The sequence below is a fragment of the Bombyx mori genome, chromosome 5 (assembly GCF_030269925.1).
Source record: "Bombyx mori chromosome 5, ASM3026992v2".
Lineage (NCBI taxonomy): Eukaryota > Metazoa > Arthropoda > Insecta > Lepidoptera > Bombycidae > Bombyx > Bombyx mori.
In genome coordinates this window covers 18,058,088-18,079,264 of record NC_085111.1, presented here as the reverse complement: position 1 = coordinate 18,079,264, position 21,177 = coordinate 18,058,088, and the positions used below count along the sequence as shown (strand labels likewise).

The following is a 21,177-nucleotide window of genomic DNA, read 5'->3' as shown; positions in this document are numbered from 1 at the left end:
TGAGTTTGTGTTATCAATGGCGGCCGTGGTGCGGAGTCCCACCGTCGTGTTAAGAGGTAAAGACGATAATCACTCTGCCGCTGACAAATTAATCACTAACAAAATAAACCTACGCATTCAAAAGACTCTTAAACCCGATTTCTCGTTTCTTAAAAAACATTTTTTCCACATTACACTTATAAATAGGGAGGGTAAATATAAATATAATAAACAATAAGAAATTAATGCAAACATTTAATTGAAGCTTTTTTAAATAATTTATTGTCGTAGACCTACCTCAATAATCAATAGGTGTCTACAACAAATTTGTAGGTTAGTTTGTTTGTCGTATGATAATTTTTGTATTCTATGAGCATGTTGTTTATTGTTTGTTTACGTTGAAATAAAGTACATACAGTTGCTGACTCACACGTCATTACGGATCCACCCGATTCACTAAGACAATTATTGGACGCCTGTAGATTTTAACACTAGGAGCAGGCATAGGGTGTTTGGTAACCGTACTCGTCGAACTCGTCAAAGAGTTAGACGTGAAACTTAACCCGTTTATCAGCCCATTGAATTTTGCACTGGATCTTCTCAGCGGGTCGCGATTCCGATCCGGTAGTAGATGCATTCACCAAGTAGCGGCCCTTGAGCTGTTAGCTAATCTCACCCCTGTTGGCTCCCGTACTTGTCCACTTGTCCTGGTGAAATTGGACATCCGGGCGAGGATATAATTCCTCCGATAAACCCTGTCCGAGGATTGGAGATAATTCCTCCTACCTCAAAAAAGTTGCTGTTCGTATGAAGAGATTTCTGGTACAACTCCACCAACTTGTCGTCCGCAAGCGAGCCGAGTTTGTTCTCGATGCTTTCATATCTTTACTTAAGCAATCGTCATGAAATACATGTCATATAATACTGAAGGTGTATACTGTAATACTGGGAGTAGGTGACAGATGGCGATTAAAAAGGAGTCTCCTGGCGAGGAGCCTCTTTGACGCGATGGCACACGCAACACATCTGCTCATATTCAAGAGCTGATCGCAGATAGGCAAAAAAAATAAAAAAAGTACTGAACAGGAAATATGTACCTATGCAACGTTTCATTTAGAAAACTGGGATTTAGACTCGTGTCCCCAGATGAGTCGCGGCATTTACGTTGATGTCTATTGGCTCCGGTAATCACTTAGCAACAGATGGGCCGTGATTTCGTCCACCCATCTACGCAATAAATAAAACTAAAGACGACTACTATTCCTGAAGAATATCTTCTTAGTTTCTACATGAACTCAAGCGACGCCGCGTGACTAAGCTAGTACCTCTCGTAAATGCAGTGATAGTGAAAATAAAGTTTGAGGTAACAAAGAATACCTAGCAGTAATCAGGAACACTTATGATCTTTCAATTTATAATTGATCACATTCTGACCACACTGATCGCACATCACTAGCTCAATGTGCTCCAAAATATGTACGTCCAAATCCTTGTCACTCGTAAACTTTGCGTCACAAATCCGGCACTTAGCCTTGTGGTTGTCGTGTTGTAAACAGTGTCTGGATAACGACGCTCTGGTAGCGAAACTACGACCGCACGAATCGCAAAGATGCCGAATGGGTTCAGATCTCTCTGTGTGCTTTTTCACGTGCTGATACATTTCCTTGCGATCCGTTGAAGTTTCGTTGCATACTTTGCATCTGGAAATTTAATGTTTATCCTATATTGGTTAATTCTGATGAGCTTGCGAGTTTTGACCACTCATAAACACAGTACAGGCTTTACACGTCATTTCGAAATAATTATAGATGGTTTGTCTTAAATCTTGCAGACCTACAGATGTCTATTTTTAATGTTTTGTGTTTTTTATTTATTTAAACTCTCAAAATTAAGAACTTTCCTTATTTCCCTACCAATTATGCTACTCTTCCCCTTGATTCCCGCTACTTAAGTATATATAATTGAGGACTTGTGAGAGTGCATACGTCAATGCAACTGTCGTACCTACTTCTCCCACACAGCAATCCTGCATTCTGGTCTGAAGCTGTCAGACAGCTGTTCCAGGTAGGCAGCAGCTTGGCTCTGCCCCTGGCATTGTTAAAGTCCATGGACGACGGTAACCACTGACCATCAGGTGGGCCGTATGCGCGTAGACCTACAAGAGCAATAAAAAAAAATCCAGTACATCCAGTAAATGACACCCAAATTAGCTATATGCAGATCTTTAGGAGCCTCTGTGGCAATACAAAAGAGGGTCTATTTGCAATGGACAGGCAACCTATCTTAAATATGCTCTACATCAAATATAATAAATGTTCTAGATTAATCTTTTCCAAATTTATTAAAAGTTAAGGAAGTATAAAATAAAAAAGTTGATTACTTATAAGCCACATTTGCAGGTTTTTTATGGTCCTCATTCCTGTGTTTCAATAAAGCATCAGATCCAATGAATGTATGACCACATATATCACAAACTCTCTGATCTGACTTCAATACATGCTCTTTTGCATGCCTGTAAAGTTGGAATCGATCTTTGAAAACATCACCGCATTCCTTGCACTTGTATCCCCAACCCATGGACTGAAGCTGGTCTGCATAGCAGGTCTGTCTATGCCTCATTAGCATCTCCTTGTTGTTGAATGTGTCACCACACTCACAAGTCACTGGAAATGGTTGATTGTGGGTAAGTAAATGTTGTTGCAGCTTTGTCTTTGAATCAAATAGTATATTGCATTGGACACAGTTACGTTGTGATCTATCACATGTGCTGATATGTTGTGATAGTTTTTGGATAGTGTCAAATTTTAATTTACATGCGAAACATACTAGTGGATTGTTATCTTTTTTATTTGTTTTTAATTTTGTATCCGATTCCTTCAATATTATTTCTTTAACTATTTCGACATCCGAATCTAAGACATCTATCTCCATTTGCAAGTTTTTCGTTTTCTCTTTTTTCTTGGGGCTGCATTGTTTAATAGTTCTGTTCATGTTTTTGACAGAGTCATTTGTATGCTCATTTCGATCAAGCATATTAACTATTGATGGTATATCCTCTTTTCCCAGGTTATTCAGGTATTCTTCAATGTTTTCGGTGTTATTCAAAAACTCCAACAACGAATCCGAGTTGTACTCGGAGTCTGGTAGTGGCTGAACAGTTAGTTTAGTTTCAGTAGTCTTTTTACATTTTCCTTGTAAACAAGACTCTAACCAGTCTTGTGAGCACCGTGCGTTCAATTGTAAATTGTAAAATTGGCTTAACTGGTCCACACAAGAAACGCAAATATCTTTTGGAAGGTGGTCACCGGGTGAAATCGTAATTGTGAGGCAGGATTTCAAATGTAAAATGATTGTTGGATCGTTGAGGATGCAAACATGATTTGAATTCATATCTAAACAGATCCGACAGCATTTATCTATGTTTTCACACATTGTTTAGAGTTATTTAGATTTTCGATATATATGAAAACATTGACTGGTAGGTACGGTACTTTTTTTTGACATTTCTGATAAGAGATAAAAGTTAACAGTGTTGTACGATGTGCATATTATTTATTAGTGTATAATCTATGACCAAAGTAACAGTGACACATATATGTATTAAGAGTGCAGATTCTCGATTAATACTGCCGACTATAACTGACAGGTATGTTAGTTTATTGGTGCTTTGTTTGTTCATCAGAAGTTTCTTTAAATGACTGATTGCGAAGGACGTTAACACACCTGTCCGTGGATTCTAGCTGCCCTGCACAGCTTAATAGCTGCCATTTCTGATAACGGACGTAAATTTCCATTGAGTTTTCAATTTAGTAAGTTTTATTTTTTGGCTAATTCGATTACTGTTGGTAGTACCTCTTGTGAGTCCGCGCGGGTGGGTACGACCACCCTACCTATTTCTACCGTGAAGCAGTAATGCGTTTCAGTTTGAAGGGTGGGGTAGCCATTGTAACTATACTCTTAAGTAAGTTCTAAGGTCTTAACCTTAGAACTTATATCTCACGAGATGGGTGGCGCATTTATGTTGTGAATGTCTCCAGTAACCACTTAACACCAGGTGGGCTGTAAGCTCGTCCAACCATCGAAGCAATAAAAAAAAACTGTGCTTTTTTAAAACAATTGATTTTATTGATTTTATTTTACAATATATACTATTTGATGGACCCAAATGAAAATAATGAAATGAAATACAGTCAAACCTGGGTATGTGAGAACTGGATAAGTGAGAAAACTCTATAAGTGAGAGTAATAGCCAGGACCCGTCATTTTAAGCTCCCAAAACCTCTATTAGCGAGAAACAGAAACCTTGATAAGAGAGAGTCGTTTTTCCCTCATGGACCTCCATAAGTGAGACTGCTACTTATCTATACCTCTATAAGCGACAGTCAAGCTTTATTTATTTATATTATTTAGCAGAAACAAGTGACAAAACAAATTACAAATTTAACATCTGCTATTTTATGACTCATTCTTAACTTTTGTGGAACTTCCTACCATTGTTTTTGTATTTTTTTCTCGTCAATATTGAACCTATTCTATTTCGTGGAACTAAATTACGCTGCTATTTTATCGCATTCTTTTCGAATAGACACGTGTGCCTGTGTACCGTCCTGTTTGTCGGACTTACTCAGTTTATCGTTAATCAATTGCGAAGGAAAGTTTTGTTCTATATCATGTCAAAACGGAAAATGAAAGTACTGTCATTAAGTGATAAACTTAAAATAGTGAATGCGTTTGAATCCGGAAAATCGCGAAATGAAATTCAGAGGGAGCATTAGCGAAACTCGGGTTAGTGAGAAACCTCTATAAGCGAGAATGAGATTGTGCTCCCTTGAACTCTCGCTTATCCAGGTTTGACTGTATATATAATATAAGACAACTAATATGCTACCTATTTCAATATTCTCTTATAATAATTATCCGCTCTTCTTTTGTATAAACGGGTGGAGTTGTTACAGACACGTAACAAACACATAACAGATCCACCCGTTTTTTCATTTTATTTTTATTGCTCTGTATGATGTTGTTTTCTACGAATTTACAGATTCCTAAAATTATTAATTATTAATGCATTCTTAAGCGAGTATAATTGATTTGTTACTTAGAAATTTCATAAAGCATGCAAAGCGCACAAACTATTTGCGCATCACCTATCGTGAGTAGATTGTCTAATTATAAATGCATAAGTTGATGAGAAATGCTATAGCTTTACCGTGGCAGACCCTGAGTGTCCTAGGAGCTTTTTATTTTTTTGTTTAAAATTTTCAATTCAATGCATAGATTTATTTTAACTTTCTTTAATTATATCCTATAAATTACTAATATCAACGATATGATCACCGGTTTGTAACAGTGACTACCTAGTGTATTCCGGTTTTGTTCCAAATCATGATCAAGATTTTGTGAAAGTTTGGTTTTCCGGAACTGTGTGTTTCAGTATTATTACACGGAAAAAATCTTACTTCAGGGTTATTGACCTTTAGTGGAATGTTTACTTAATAAAAATCAAAGAGAAAGAAACTAAAGTAACATTAGATGAAGCTCGTACCATCAATCGATCATCACCATTTCCATTGCCTACTGAATTTTTCGCCGGATCTTTTCAGTGGGGTGGTGTTTCCGATTCGGTAGTAGATTCTGCGAAGCACAGCTCTTGCTAGGGTTTGTATTAGCAACATCGGCAGGTCAAGCCCCGTGAGCTCACCTACTAGCCCGGCGACACTGACATAGTCTCTCTAGACCATCAGCTTAGGTAGGAAAAAAATCAATTTCCCACACGGTACGTTTTCGAGCTTTCTTTGCTTTGATTTTTGTAAGATAAGTCAAAAATCGAACTCAATGACGAAAATTGGAAGAGGCCTATATTTTCATCGAGACAATGTGGTCTAATAATGATAAATAATTTGACATTTTTGAGTATTATTGTTTTTTTTTGTGCAATCATTATTAAATAGGTAGATACGTAGTGTTATTTAGTCGTATGCACATCACTATATCGGGACTTAAATGTCAAAGTGCAAACTGTCAAACGTATCAAGAATGGTGTTCCTATGAAATCTTATTCATTCATAAACATAATTTAATAATAATGCCATAAACATTGTTTGAGTAGCACAATAAAAGTTTTCGTAGTTACCCTACCCTACATTGTCTTAATTTAAGTGCACGGTTTATTCGCTTAATAATTCTGAAAATCTTAAGTTTCCGCACATCAGAATGTCGAAAGAAGACGAAAATGCGGGTCTAGAAGCCCAAGAGTCGCTTCTGTATTCAGCTAGGCACGGTGAATTACTAGTGGTCAAATCGCTCTTGGAAGCCAAATCGGAAGGAAAACTTTCATTAGATATTAACTGCAAAGGTAAAACTGTAACTTCATGTCATATTTAATTTCTTGTGCAATATAGGATGAATAATGGAGCTTAAAGATCGTATATTACGCTTGTGACAATGATTGGAGGGGTTCATACACTCCCTTTTATCAGTTTTAACAGTAGTTTCAAAGATGGGTGTTGTAAAAAAGGAGGTTTTTCCTCATTCAATTCATTTTTTATCTTAATTATGCCTGTTGCTATAGCATTAAATCCTACAGGCTAAAACTTCTGTATATTTTTGAAATTTCTGTATTTTGGATTACACTTTAGCTAGAAGCTCACTTTAGCTACATTCTAACAAAAGCTTTGTAGTTTTGCGCCAATAAGCACGGTAAAATAAACAGTTACAATGTTTGGTCACATCTAACATAAAGAATCACTTAGTTATCAGTTTGATCAGTTAAAAAATTAAGGTAAAGTTTTTTGACCTACATTTTTTATATAATCAAAATGTACAGTACCCTAAAACCATTATTAAATCTTGGTAGCTATTTAAGAAAATAGGACACAGGTTTTTAAAGTTACCAAATATTGAATAGAAACATTTAAAAATTTTAGGTAAAGCTAAAAGCAACTTAGGATGGACACCGCTTCACTTGGCAACCTATTTTGGTCATGTGGATGTAGTCAAGGCACTGATAGATGCGGGAGCGAATGTAGATGAGGTTAATGACACTGGTGATACAGCACTACACAAAGCTTCATTCGTTGGGAATGAGGTAAAATAATGCTCTAATTAGTAGCACTAAGTTCACATCCAATCAAGTATTGTGCATTAAATCAGAAAACAATATACCTGGAAATTTAAACCTGAAATTATGAAGGTTAAAATAATATCTTCTACTCCACTGAGTTTAATTACATCCAAATTACATTAGTCTCACTAGACTAATGTAATTTGTAATCATCTATATTTTTAATTGATTACTTTTGTTATTTAGTAAAGATCTCTAATCTACCCAGAACTATTATGCCATAAATGTTCGAATGATCATAGCAAGTCCTAATGATAATGGCAATTCCTAGAAGACCTAGGATAATTTTCTCCTATACAAAACTGGAATACATTTCCAGAATATGACCCTATTACATTGTAAAAATTGCAAAATTATTGAAATTTTGGGGTAATAAAGAGACCAAACATGCAATGGTTTTGTTTAAACGAATACGTCAAGAATAGCTTTTTTGTTTTTTGGCTAAGGAACTAGTAATACTTCTACTCAACAAGAAAGCAGATGTAAATATTATGAACGGTGAAGGTCGGACAGCTTGTGATGTTTCAAAGACAAGGGATGTTCAGAGATTATTGGAAGCTGCAAAAAAGTCTGAGAGAAATGAACAAGAGAGAAAGCTGCTCACTGCCGCTAAAGAAGGCAGGATTGACGATATACAGATTCTGGTAAGTTGTAGGAAAGATAATTTGTATGTGGTAGTTCATGTAAAATAGTCACTAAAGGCCTTTAAATACTATATAATGTTGCGTGCCTGCCAAACTGGAAAGTGACTAATAAAATATAGTCTCGTATGTGATCGAAAAGAATTAAAATTTTAATGTTTTTGGACCACATAAACCAAAGCACTGGAATCAGAAGTGAAAGTTTTCGTAAATGTTTATTTTTTTGAAAATTCCTCAAAATTCTTTGTTAAAACTCATATGTTACATTTACAATTCATTTTTCAGCTAAGCGGTCCCAATCCGCCTAACATAAACTGTGTAGACGCGCAGGGAAACACGTGCCTCCACTGTGCCGCCTACCGTGGACACACGAGACTCGCCATTCTGTTGTTGCAGCACGGTGTGGACACCACACTCAGGAATAATAGTGGTGGGTGTCGATTCAACTTTATAAATTTGAATTAATTAGATCGTCAAATGCGGTAATGGTCTGAATCTTGTCCATGTAAAAAATTTACTGAAAATTACAAATAATTTGGAATGTGAATGAATCAAACAAAGTTCTGAATAATTGAAGAATAGTACAGTTCAGATATATCATTTACTTGGTCAGCACTTAACACTAGCTCGTTTACTATACTTCCCATAAAAAAAAAAATCAACTCCTCTTAATGAAATTCCCATATATTCCAACAATATTTTTACTATTTAATTTTGCGTTACCTAACAACATGTGCACTAATGGTATTGACATTCAACATCAATACAGCTTTAAGCTTTTAAATTATTAGCAATAGAAGTGACTTTGTTTAAAACTTAATTGTTCACTTAATTGTAATCAGACAGGGTGTGAAATGGTCAACAACCAAATTCGTTTAATCTGGAGTTTTTTACTGGGGTCTTTATAATATTTCAGACGTTGCACATATTTTAGTTTCTCTACAATCGCGGGCGATTAAACTGTAAAATTTGTTTTAAACACTTCTACGACTCAATTGAAGAAAATACTATCTATCTATCTATCTTCTATCTATATATATATAAAAATGAATTGCTGTTCGTTAGTCTTTTTTTTTTTTTTTTTATTGCTTAGATGGGTAGACGAGCTCACAGCCCACCTGGTGTTAAGTGGTTACTGGAGCCCATAGACATCCACAACGTAAATGCGCCACCCACCTTGAGATATAAGTTCTAAGGTCTCAGTATAGTTACAACGGCTGCCCCACCCTTCAAACCGAAACGCATTACTGCTTCACGGCAGAAATAGGCAGGGCGGTGGTACCTATCCGCGCGGACTCACAAGAGGTCCTACCACCAGTAATTACGCAAATTATAATTTTGCGGGTTTCATTTTTATTACACGCTAAGTCTCGCTAAAATTCGAGAACGGCTGGACCGATTTGGCTAATTTTAGTCTTGAATTATTTTTGGAAGTCCAGGGAAGGTTTAAAAGATAGATAAATATCAAAAAGCTCGGAATTAAATAAAAATAACAATTTTGTTTTCCCTTCGATGCGTCCCCTGTCGGACGGAATCCTTTTGTTTGTTTAAAGTTTATTTTATACAAAGTTTAGGTCTTTTATTTATCGATTGAGGCACTACGAAGTCTGCCGGGTCAGCTAGTACAGTATATAATTTTAATTTGGCAACTGTCGATACCTGGTTGCGAATCCGATATGTTTGTAAGAGTCGTGGAATGCAGGGCAGCTGGCCACGGAGCTGTCCCGAGACGCGGAGATGCGCGAGGTGCTGTCGGTGCGGCCCGTGCAGCGCCTGCAGCACGCCGCCTCCCGCCACCACGGGCCTCTCCTCAAGCGGGCCAGGTTCCTGGGCTGGAGACCTGTCTGGGTAAGTAGTCAATAATCTGGTGGTAGGACCTCTTGTGAGTCCGCACGGGTAGGTACCACCACCCTGCCTATTTCTGCCGTGAAGCAGTAATGCGTTTCGGTTTGAAGGGTGGGGCAACCGTTGTAACTATATACTTGAGACCTTAGAACTTATATCTCAAGGTGGGTGGCGCATTTACGTTGTAGATGTCTATGGGCTCCGGTAACCACTTAACACCAGGTGGGCTGTGAGCTCGTCCAGCAATAAAAAAAAATCGACTGATTTCAATGTTTAACTCTGCATCATCGGATACTGTTCATCATTTCATGTCCAATGGGGAATCCACTCAGGTTCCGGCATCTCAAAACTACCATAATTACTATTATTTTGATTGTCAGTAATACTATAACTACTAATAGTATATTAAACTATAATTATTTCCGAAATACAATGTGCCATCGGACATTAATCACAAAACATTTAGAGTAATCTTAATGGGCGTTACTTAAAAAAAGAAGATCCAAATAAATAAATAGTTCATTTAAATTATATTTCAAATCACAAACAAACTAATAATTGTATCATATTTCTCGTTGCGGATTATTCTATAAATTCTATGATGCTTACTTTAGCCACGAATGACGTCACAGGTGATGAAATAGCACTCATAGTGGTGGGGGGCTGACGAAGGTCACGTGGCTTTTCGGAAGCACAAGCATTACATGATGTGCCGCCATCTAGGCAGCTAGCGGTGAAGCGTTATCGACCGGGAGTTAGAACCACGCTTTGAATACTCGCGGTAATTAGTAACTAATAAACTCCAAAGGTGGCGCCATCCCAATAATTCACTACGCATCTTATTACTACTCCCGCGCAACTCCCAACACATCTTATATAGAGCTCTAGTGAGCAGACATCGACTTCGTTCTGTGTGGCAGGCGGTGTTGCAGCGCGGCGTGCTGCTGTACTACAGCAACAAGGCGGCGGCCCGGGACAGCGGGCGCTGGAGGAGCCGGAAGTACCTGGACGGAGCGACGCTGGCCGCGCCCGCCGCCGAGCCCGCCATCATCACGCTCAGCTTCAGCGACGGCGACTCGCACAAGCTGGCCGTGCCGCCCGTCGAAGATATAGCTGCAGCGCGACAGGTGCAGTAATTGTTACGTTATAATACTCATTGTAAAAATAAATATTTAAAAAAATACCTAATATTTAAAATAAAAAAATTCTAATATTTAAAAAAAAAACATGCCCGCTAAGTTTCTTGCCAGTTCTTCTCAGGACGGAGGTTAGTTTTTGTGAACTGGTGGTAGTTCTTTTGACGTTCAACAAGTATGTACATACTTTCATTTATGTTGAATAAAAAATTTTGATTTGATTTGATTTGGTTGCCAATCGATATATGTACGACTAGCTTTTGCCCGCGACTTCCTCTCGATGGAATGGCCCGATAAATAAAAGACATAAACTTTTGCATAAAATAAACTTAAAACAAACAAAAGGAATCCGTCCGACGGGGGACACATCAAAGGAAAAACAAAATTGTTATTTTTATTTAATTCCGAGCATTTTCATATTTATCAGACCAAAATTAGCCAAATCGGCCCAGCCGTTCTCGAGTTTTAGCGAGACTAACAACAGCAATTCAATATATATATATCTTCTTCTTAGTCGAATACTTCATTGCTGAAGGTCGTGTGCCTGAAAGCCCTGCGTGGCTCTTTGTACCATCAGCTTCCATTTTCTTCGGTTTTCGGCTTCTCTCAGGGCGGTCGCAACAGAGAGACCATTGAGCGCAGTTATCTGATCTGACCAACGGGTTGGTGGCCGGCCGGCGGGTCTTTTCCCGTCTACCTTGCCCACCACAATCAATCTTTCAAGGTTGTCTATATAAACCTGAGTATTTGCTATTGTTAATGGCAGGCGTGGGTGACAGCCTTAAACGAGCACATCGCGTACTCCGGACACTACCTGTGGGCCGGGGCGTCGCCCGACACGGCCAAGGAAGCCACCGAGGAGTTGGATGAGGAGACTAAGCCACTGGGTAAGTTACATCAGATTGTGAAACCGACCGACCTAGGGCTCCGGTAAGGCGGTCATAAACAAATAAAAAAAAGGATTGTGTGGTTTTATGAAATCACGGTAAAAGTGAAACTTTTTTTCACATTATAGACATTTAACTCTGACAAACAACATTTACATTAAACACTGACAAAAAAAAAAAACAAAATAGCGTGGAGCACTGGCACAAATGAGTAATAGTCTATACACTACAAGGTCAGCTACGAACTATAGGCGCCGCCATATTGGCCTTGGCTGCTCTGACGAGCGCCTTTGACTTTATCCCTACTCCGCGGCCGACCGTCACGCGACATGCAACACAGTTCAGTTTCACTTTAAAAATTACATTTGTTAATTGTAATTTGCACTGAAGAATTAATAAAAATAATTGTATTTCTGTTGTAACTATTAATTGCAGTCGTAACGAAATCGGTATACGTCTTTATTACTCATTAAAAAAGTGATTAATTTTACTGAATACCTCTACTTTGCTCTCACATTAAACTCAAAAGACACGGGTTCGTTTTTGATCTCTTAAATGACACATAACATAACTGACAGGTACCATGCAGGATGCGCTGACGGCCGCGACGAACAGTCTGGCGCTGCTGGACACGCAGCTGCGGGAGTGCTCCGCCATCGTGGCGGCTCTGGACAAAACGGTCAACGTCAGTAATTCCCTGCACCATTCGGCGTACATGGTGAGCGGGGCGTGGCGTGGCGGGACGGGACGGGGCGGGGCGTGACGTGTCGCTGAGCGCGTGTCGTGTTGCAGCGGTTCCAACACGCGAGCGGCAGCGGGCAGGCGGCGCTGGCGGCGCTGCGGCACGGCGCGGCGCTGGTGCAGCAAGCTCGCGACGCGGCCGGCGCCAGACTCGCCCGGGAGGTACGCCGCCATTACGATATCTATGTACGCAATGATTGAATGCAGTCCCTAATGAATGAATGAATACTGATTTGAATGAATGAATACTGAACTGAATGAACGGTAAGAGTGTTACGGTAAATATAGTTGAACCTATAATCGAAGACATGAGTGAATGAAGGGAATATGATACAATTAGTTAATTTTGAGAAAACTGGCAACAAACTTTTGGTACCTGTACTTTTTCTTCGTACATAACTCCTTCATCACATGCAATTTTCAAAAATAGCCTTTAAACCCAGAATGTTAAGGTCTAATATGGTTTATAGGCATATAACACTTTCATTCAATGAAAAACTCAAAAAACTTAAAAACGGTACATACAACCGACAACTCATGTCTTCAATTAGCCATCTATGAATTAAAGCAGCACCCGGTGGCAATACAGCGATACTAGGTTCTTTTTTATTGAGTGTTTTAGCTGGAGAAATGTGGAGATTTAGCTGCGATCATGCCACTGGACCATTGTACATAGTGGCGGTAGCCATCACAGAACGCGAGATATTTGACAGATACCTGAATCTTGCTTACAACATTTTCAAGATGAGCTTACATACAAGTTGCGAACAACATTGGGACCGTCGGTCTACCGAGTAATATCTCCTGCTCGGTGGAAGATCTTCCCTTTATCGTATACACCACATCCTTGCAAGTGCCGACAGCGCACACTCGCGCCGGGTTCATTAGACCCTCCATCGGTCAGCAAGGGTGACGGTAACCGTTAACCTTCCCGCGTGTCGGGCAGGTGGAGAGGAACCGGGTCCTGGAGGAGGCTCTGGCCGCGTTGGCGAGGACGCACCACGCGCTGGAGATGTCGGTTGCAGAGGAACTCACTAAGGTAATGCGCATCGACCTCACGCGGCTGTCCGTTTGTGTATTGTGTCTTACATTCTACTACTTTTTTTTTATTGCTTAGATAGGTAGACGAGCTCACAGCCCACCTGGTGTTAAGTGGTTACATGGAGCCCATAGACATTTACAACGTAAATGCCCCACCCACCTGAGATATAAGTTCTAAGGTCTCGAGTATAGTTACAACGGCTGCCCCACCCTTCAAACCGAAACGCATTACTGTTTTACGACAGAAATAGGCGAGGTGGTGCGGACTCACAAGTGGTCCTACCACCTTCCGTCCTGATTATTACTATCTTGTTTTAACTTGAGCAATTCAGATGTGCTCAGTGTGTCATGTCATGGCGAGTGGTGACCGTCTAACGCCGTGCCCGACGTGAGCGGTTCTTATCAAGCCACAAGCAAACCTTGCTCAAATACTACAGGTGAGCACATTCTGAAGCCGAATGATGCTCAGAGAGGGGAACAATCCTCGGAGTCTCTGCGTGCTACATAGTCTGCCCGCGTACTCAGGCGCAAGGAGAGATCACGTGCTCATGTATACTAACAAAATTTATTCTGATAATTTAATTGATGCGTTGTCAATTTTATCAGGGCATGAGAAAGAAGAAGTCGTCATCGACTTTGAACGAGTCGAACGATAATTTCTTTGATGTTTTCGACGGTGAGTGCGTGTCGATAGTCTTGAATAGTTTGGTCCAGTGGCTCCCCAGTGATCTGCCCCCCTCCTCCCAAGTCTAGTGGCTACTCGCTAGTGGACGATCGTCCCCCCTGCCATTGTCCTCTAAGAACCTACCTTTAGTGAAGATCCGACGTCATCTAGGCGATGCTTTTTTTTATTATTCCTACCTAAGCTGAGAGCCTTGAGAGGCTTTATTAGCGTAACCTTAACTAGTAGGTGAGCTCACGGGGCTTAAACCTGCCAACGTTGCTAACACGAACCCTAGCAAGAGCCGTGCTTCGCAGAATCTACCCCCGGATCGGAAACGCGAACCACTGAGAAGATACGGCGAGAAACTCAATGGGGGGTGTCTGTGGGTTAGGCGATGCAATGATGGATATATGTATGTGTCTTGTGTGTATCTAGCGTATGCTCACGAATGACTTTTACGATGGAAGAATAATATCGTGTAATCAAAAACAAAACGAAAATTTGCTAAATCCCGGTGACGAAGTTAACCCACGCTAGTCACTCCCATCATTCTGCCTAGTTCCACCGCGAAGCCATGGAACTCACTATCACGGGGGCCGCATGCTGGACCTTCTAAGGCAGTGAAAACGTATATGAAGGTGTAATATTGAATTCGCCCAGGCTCCGACGACGAGGACGACACCCTCGTGACGGCGGGACTCTCCAGCCCTCTCGGCGCGCTCAGCCCCTGGGGGAGCAGCCCGGACCTCGCCAGGAGAACGCCTCTAGGGAGTCCTGACGGTATACGAAACTGACTAGTCTTTACTGGTGGTAAAACCTCTTCTGAGTCCGCACGGGTAGGTACCACCGCCCTGCCTATTTTTGCCGTAAAGCAGTAATGCGTTTCGGTTTGAAGGGTGGGGCAGCCGTTGTAACTATACTTGAGACCTTAGAACTTATATCTCAAGGTGAGTGGCGCATTTACCATTGTCCACCCATCTAAGCAATAACAAAAATTTATCTTATGACCATTTATTTGACAATATTGATATTTTTGTGGTCAAAATACAAATATCGTCAAAGTCACGTCATCAGGAACCAGACTTGTTAAGTAATGGGTGCCTTATTTATGCGTGCGTGTTTAAAATCAGATTAGATTAACAATTGCTGTAAAGTTGAGATCGCAAGTGCGTCTGAGGTCGGAGGGCTCGTTCCGCAGGCGACCGCACCCCCACCAACGAGGAGGAGGTCCCGGCGGTGAGCCCCGCGTCCTCCCGCGGCACGCTGGTGTCGGCCGGCGGACACGTGTACAGGAACGCGCGCCCCTACGCGCCCTGCACGCGCCGCAGGTACGTGCACCCCAACCCCCCGGCCCCCGCCCTTAAGTAATACGCACTTCTTTTTCCTTTTTTGGCTCCGGCACGGTTTGTGCATTAGCCAGCGTCAAGTAGTAAGATTTTTATAATTCACCGTTTTAATTATTTACAGTTTATGAATAATAAATGAAATGAAATGAGATGAAATGGGATGAAATATAATCTCAGTAAAATGGTGGTTGTTCACTGAGACTTTTTTCAGTGGACTTTTTGGAGAAACCCGAGAAGCTACGTCTAGCGTCTTTGTTTCATTTTCCCACATTTGTGCACTTTTACAGATATTAAACAGTTAATAAACTCACGTTATTACACATTTAAACCTGAAGAAACACTAAATAGAATATAAATAAAACAATTCACACAACTTCGCTCTTCGCGTTCCCGCCAAAAAATCCTGATATGCACTTAACACATCCTCACGAATTACATCCGCGGTGAAGAAGGATAAACACCGTTTTATAAATGAAGACATGAGTGGATAAAGGGGATATGATACAATTTGTTAATTTAGAGAAAACGGGCAACGAACTTTGGTTACTTGTTATTTTTCTTAGTACATAACTCCTTCATCACACGCGATTTCTAAAAATAGCCTTTAAACCCGGGGCGTTAAGGTCTAATATGGTTTACAGGCACATAAGGCCTACATTGAATGTAAAAATTCAAAAATCTTAAAAATTGTACTTAACCCCTTCCATTCACTCATGTCTTCAACTATCAAACTCACAATAATATACACTTGTATACTTGTATACAATTGTAATTATAAGCCTACACTGGTGCTTGCCGCCACCCTGGTCATCACCACCAGGACACATTCCAATTTGAAGGGAGGGGCAATCCTGAAACAATACAACTTGAGGTTTTGATATCATCTCTCGGGGTCTACATATGCGTCATTATGCGAACAAAATAAAATCCTCTGTTTCTTATGAAACTTTATTATGAAGAGGCTGAAAGGTCGCGTAAAAAAAATCATTATAAGTTGTTTTTTTTTTCAGTTCGGAGTGTTCGTTTTGATTCGCGATAAAATCCCTGGGTGACGATCGTAATTAAAAAAATATATATATATATATCTATATTTCATTTATTAACGCACAAAACAATGACAAGGATGCACAATGTGTACATTCAAAACGAAAAACCATTAACTGCAATTATATTAAACCTATAATTATAATAATTGCAAAAAAAATATCACCGAAAAGAAAAATACACAATTCCGTGGTTATCGTCACCGACAATTAAAAAATTAAAATTATTTGCATTTATACATATTTTATTTGGTTTAAAATTAAATAATTAAAAACTTCATTTTGCCTACAAAAATACTTTTTTTGGGAAAATTTGAACTGAATAAAATTATATGTATCGCGAGTGCTAAACGAATAAAAAGTATGAGCTTAGTTCTCACTTGAGTGCTCATAATAAATAATGCCTTTCTGTAATAGATATACACTGTAGCCATTATGAAACTACAGTTAATTTTGAGCTCGCGCCCAATGCGGTTTTAGCATTGTGATGCCCATGGACTGGAGTAATATAACTTGTAAAATTATCAATTAGATAATCCTCTAACATTATTATTCACAAATTGGAAGCAACTAACCAAATAATGTCAAATATAGTGCCATTGATTTTACCAAAACAACGATAATTACCTACTTAATATTTATTAATTATAAAATAACATTTTTAATTTTAAGTGAAAAGCTTACACTTCGGTTTTAATTTGTTATTCTTATTAAAGCTTAGAATCTCTACATTATGCGTGGTGTGAATGCTTTCGATTTAATATTAATTTATTGCATATGGCAACATAATTACTATAGGCCCTTTTTTTAACGAGTTGAGAGAGACTTCATTCCAAAACAGAAATGTTGATGAACTCTACCAAAAATAATTAGTCAATTACTTTATTATAATAATAATAATTAATACAATTCGATTTCTTAATTGAGTATAAGCTTATTTGAATGATTTCATGGAACCGGTTCATATGGCAAGTAATGTATTTCAGTCTCTTTTATTGAAATGGCAACATAATTATTTACAAAGTGACAGTTAACTTTTTGCAGTAGTTTCTTAGTGTTTTGGTATTTTAGAATATAATTAAGCCAAAATTAATGACGTTTACAAAACGTGACGTCATACATACATATGTCGTAATGATTTCAACTCACCTTAAATTAATATTTGGAAATAAAAAATATAATATTTCTATAAACAGTAATCAGATTCACTTAGTTCATTCTTAGAATCTAAACGATGGTAAAAACAATTTAATGGGTTTTTAATTATCAGTCCGATATAATATTTATCTCGCTGTGACGTCATTTCGTCAAGCCCACACTACGCAATCACCCCTGAAATTGTCTCTATTAAGTAAACAAGTCTTGTAGTCATTTGCCATTCACATTCACCTCGCCTTTTGATTTGTCTACGGCTTAAATCGTACAGAAAAACTAGTAAGTAAAACATACAAGGGTGATCAGTCAACCGTAATTGTGTAATCAGAAAATGATGGTCCATTGTTTTCTCATAAGTAAAACGCTCTTAATGTTATTTCAGCTTTGTATTTAAATATCTCACCGTTACTAAATAACTGTCCCGTAAATTTTATTTTAAAGGCACAGAGTACATACAATGTTGCGTCTGTCACATTGACGTAAAAAAACGCGGCAAATAATATCGCGCCGTATATATATGGAGGGTAGAAGGAAGGAGGATCATCTCAGTGTATTAAAAAGTGTCCGCTAAAAGGGACCCAAGGAACCCAAATAAAGTGTCGCCACAGGAGCAAGTGGAAAGATTTTAAAAACATACCTTAGACTATTAGAGGAGTAAGTTACTAAATTAAGAAGGATAGAAACGCTTCCATAATAATAAAAAAATAGTGGTCCCGCAGAAGTCGAAATACGACTATAATTAATTGAAATTATAAGTTTGTACACTATTATGATTCTATTGTCAAAAACTACACTTTAGACAAATATCATTAAAAACAAACAATATTTAATCTATTCTCAATTTGACCACAGACTGTAAGTAATAAGAAAAGTTTGACAATAAACAAATAGTATGCATGCGTGTGTGTGTCAAATAAAATACATGGTAGTGTGTGTGATGTTTTTTTTATTGATTTAATGTATTTTTATGCATAATTAAAAAAAATTAATAATATTCTGCACTCCTTCTCTATATTCTCAATAAGTGTGGGAAATTTCATACTCCTCCGTCCGCACAATTTTCGTAAAATCGGGTGGGTACAATTTTTAACTACACAAGTCACGAAAAATGACTTGTGTAGTTAAAAATATGCATTAATTAAAATCTCAACTATTTATCTATATATTGATACGTGAAGCAAAAACTTTGTACCCACCCGATTTTACGAAAATTGTGCGGACGGAGGAGTATGAAATTTCCCACACTTATAGAGAATATAGAGAAGGAGTGCAGAATATTATTAATTTACAGCTCGACACTTTTTCAACTTGTCCCCTATACAAGATGGCGCACCTTACTTCTACCCTCTATCTATCTATCTATCTATCTATCTCTTAGGTTTATGACGTTTCCTTTTAGATTTCGCCAATGTCAAGTGTATTTAATACTCTGCTTTCTATAGCGGGCTTCGTGAACGAGCAAGGTCACAGATATTCACTAAGAATTAAGTGAGTAGCTAAGAATGACTTTTACCCTCCATATCGTACCGTAAAATGGGGCGATTAGGGACAAATTCCAACTTTATGAGCAATTTTAAGGTAGTTGTTGATGTATATAATGCTATATCAGGATCAAAATGGTTGAGTCTTGGGGGCATCTTTGTTGTCTAATTTAAAATTATGCAACTAGCATTCCAGTTTAAGCAAAAAATGCAAAAATAGGTGTAATCCCTATTTACCCTTAAATTGTGGTTAATTGGGACGAAATGAGAAATTTGCTAGGGTTGGCACTACTTTTATTTTTATATATAGTTTTAATTTATTTATTTATTTAGTTGCACCAACAAAGTGATCATCAATAAAAAAAATTGAAAACTGACAAAAGTACATGGCAGACATCACCTCAATTATAGGTGCAATCGACAGTGCATTAACAAAAAATATATATATATATATATATTTATTTATTTATTTATTTATACATATATAGTGGGCTTTCTTAGAAACGGTTTATATTTCTCCATTCTTGGTAAGTACTTAGGGGCTGATATTTCTATCTGGGTTAAGAGATTAGGTGTGTCGGTTATTCCATGGATTAATCAGATGAATACCCCCACTCTGAACAAATATTAAATATTTTATTATGTATTACTTAGACATTTTGTCCACCTTGAGATTTCATTGATCTTGTTACATGTCTCTGCAAAATCGACTTACTTATATTAAATTGCTTATCTATTTCAACTAAAGACTTATTCCCAATTTCGCTTCGAATAAACCAGATTTTTACCAACAAATTTAAAAAATATTTTTATAACTACATAGACAACCCTACAAACCTGTACCTATTTATACTTAGGTCGTTTCCATTTCACGTATTCTCATTCCAATTGACCCCTTTTTCGTTGTTATTTATACCTAAGACGTCCCCAATATCCCCAAAAACAACAGATTTTTACATGTATTTTTATTTAATCAAATACATTAAAACCAATAACAACTGAGACACCTTTAATATATATGCTGGTTCAAACACTAAATAACGTTTATAAATCATAGTCTTCTTCTATTATTATCAAATAAATAAAAGAGCAAAGTTTCTAGCACTAAAATAATTACCACCACAGGAAGTTAATTTGAAACGCGATTTTTTATAAGTTAGCAGCTATTATCATGCATATTCAGATTTGTTTTGTGAACTTTCAACATTCTACTATTAAACTACAAAAAACGGAAGATTTTGCAACGAATATAAAACTTATATTGAGCGTCGAAAGATTTTCCCGGTTTTTTCCCGATTCGCCTCTCAATCCCTAATCGCCCCATTTTACTGCGTATTTTGTTGACAGTTTGTAACGTCACTCTAAAGCTGTCATATTTGATAACATCAATTAGGCTGTATACAAGACTGAAATTTAGTTGTCATTAAATTTAAACTACTTAATTCGGAACGTTTTTTTTTTTGTTTCATTCATTAATGAATTACAGCAATCGAATGTTTTACAAAACTATTTTTATATAATAATTATAATAGTATAATCAGAAGTAATTAGGATTTTACAAACAGTACCTGACACACACGAGTGTTCAAATTGGTATGTGATAATCATGATGTTCCAAATTGATATTATTTTTGTATCTCTTTTTTTAAGTATTTTTGTGACGTATTTTTAATTTATTTTATTAAATAAATGTCAGCATTTTTATTTTGTTTGTTTTATTTTTAACCGACATAAAAAACCAATAGTTTTTTTTTTGTGTTATAGCTTTTTATAGGTGAGCAGAATTAGATGGTTCTTTATTTGTTTAAAAGCTGGTGCTTCTCATGTGGTCTTTAAATTGTACCAATATTTGATCATTCTCTTGTTGAAGTCTGTTTTTTTTGTGTTAATTTTTTTGTATTATTTTAATTTATTTTCAAAGACTTTTCAAGTTTATTGTGAGATATATATATCTCATTAACGTCTCGCATTTAAAAATGTCCACACATATAACTAGGGACCTAACTTAAGGGACTTAAAAAATTGATTTTTGATTCTGTTGATTCTGTCCCTTGTTTCTTACAATGTCATTTTATGTATTGGTCAAACAATATAA

The 21,177-nt window shown here is 37.8% G+C and overlaps 2 protein-coding genes across 4 annotated transcripts; one reads left to right on the top strand and one right to left on the bottom strand.

Moving 5' to 3' along the window:
• Positions 1-221: 221 nt before the first annotated feature.
• Positions 222-3,534, bottom strand: LOC101739246 (zinc finger protein Xfin). The gene is made up of 2 exons (XM_004934292.5): positions 2,360-3,534; positions 222-1,679 (listed from the first exon to the last, which is right to left on the bottom strand). Exons 1-2 carry the CDS (start codon positions 3,409-3,411, stop codon positions 1,367-1,369), a joined length of 1,365 nt encoding a protein of 454 aa, XP_004934349.3. The 5' UTR covers positions 3,412-3,534; the 3' UTR covers positions 222-1,366.
• Positions 3,535-5,980: 2,446 nt separating this feature from the next.
• On the top strand, positions 5,981-20,786 carry LOC101745219 (oxysterol-binding protein-related protein 1). Of its 3 annotated transcripts, XM_062668835.1 has the most exons (14): positions 5,981-6,334; positions 6,906-7,066; positions 7,549-7,746; positions 8,029-8,173; positions 9,446-9,591; positions 10,509-10,715; positions 11,491-11,611; positions 12,190-12,329; positions 12,404-12,514; positions 13,299-13,391; positions 14,000-14,069; positions 14,718-14,837; positions 15,256-15,385; positions 16,414-20,786. In XM_062668835.1, the coding sequence occupies exons 1-14, from the start codon at positions 6,193-6,195 to the stop codon at positions 16,430-16,432; spliced, it is 1,803 nt and encodes a 600-aa protein (XP_062524819.1). In that variant the 5' UTR covers positions 5,981-6,192; the 3' UTR covers positions 16,433-20,786. The 3 variants fall into 3 exon arrangements, 2 of the variants coding, with proteins under 2 accessions (XP_062524819.1, XP_037867031.2); XM_038011103.2 differs by having other exon boundaries at positions 15,256-16,485; XR_009973271.1 differs by lacking the exons at positions 14,000-14,069; positions 16,414-20,786 and having other exon boundaries at positions 5,982-6,334; positions 15,256-15,417.
• Positions 20,787-21,177: the final 391 nt, after the last annotated feature.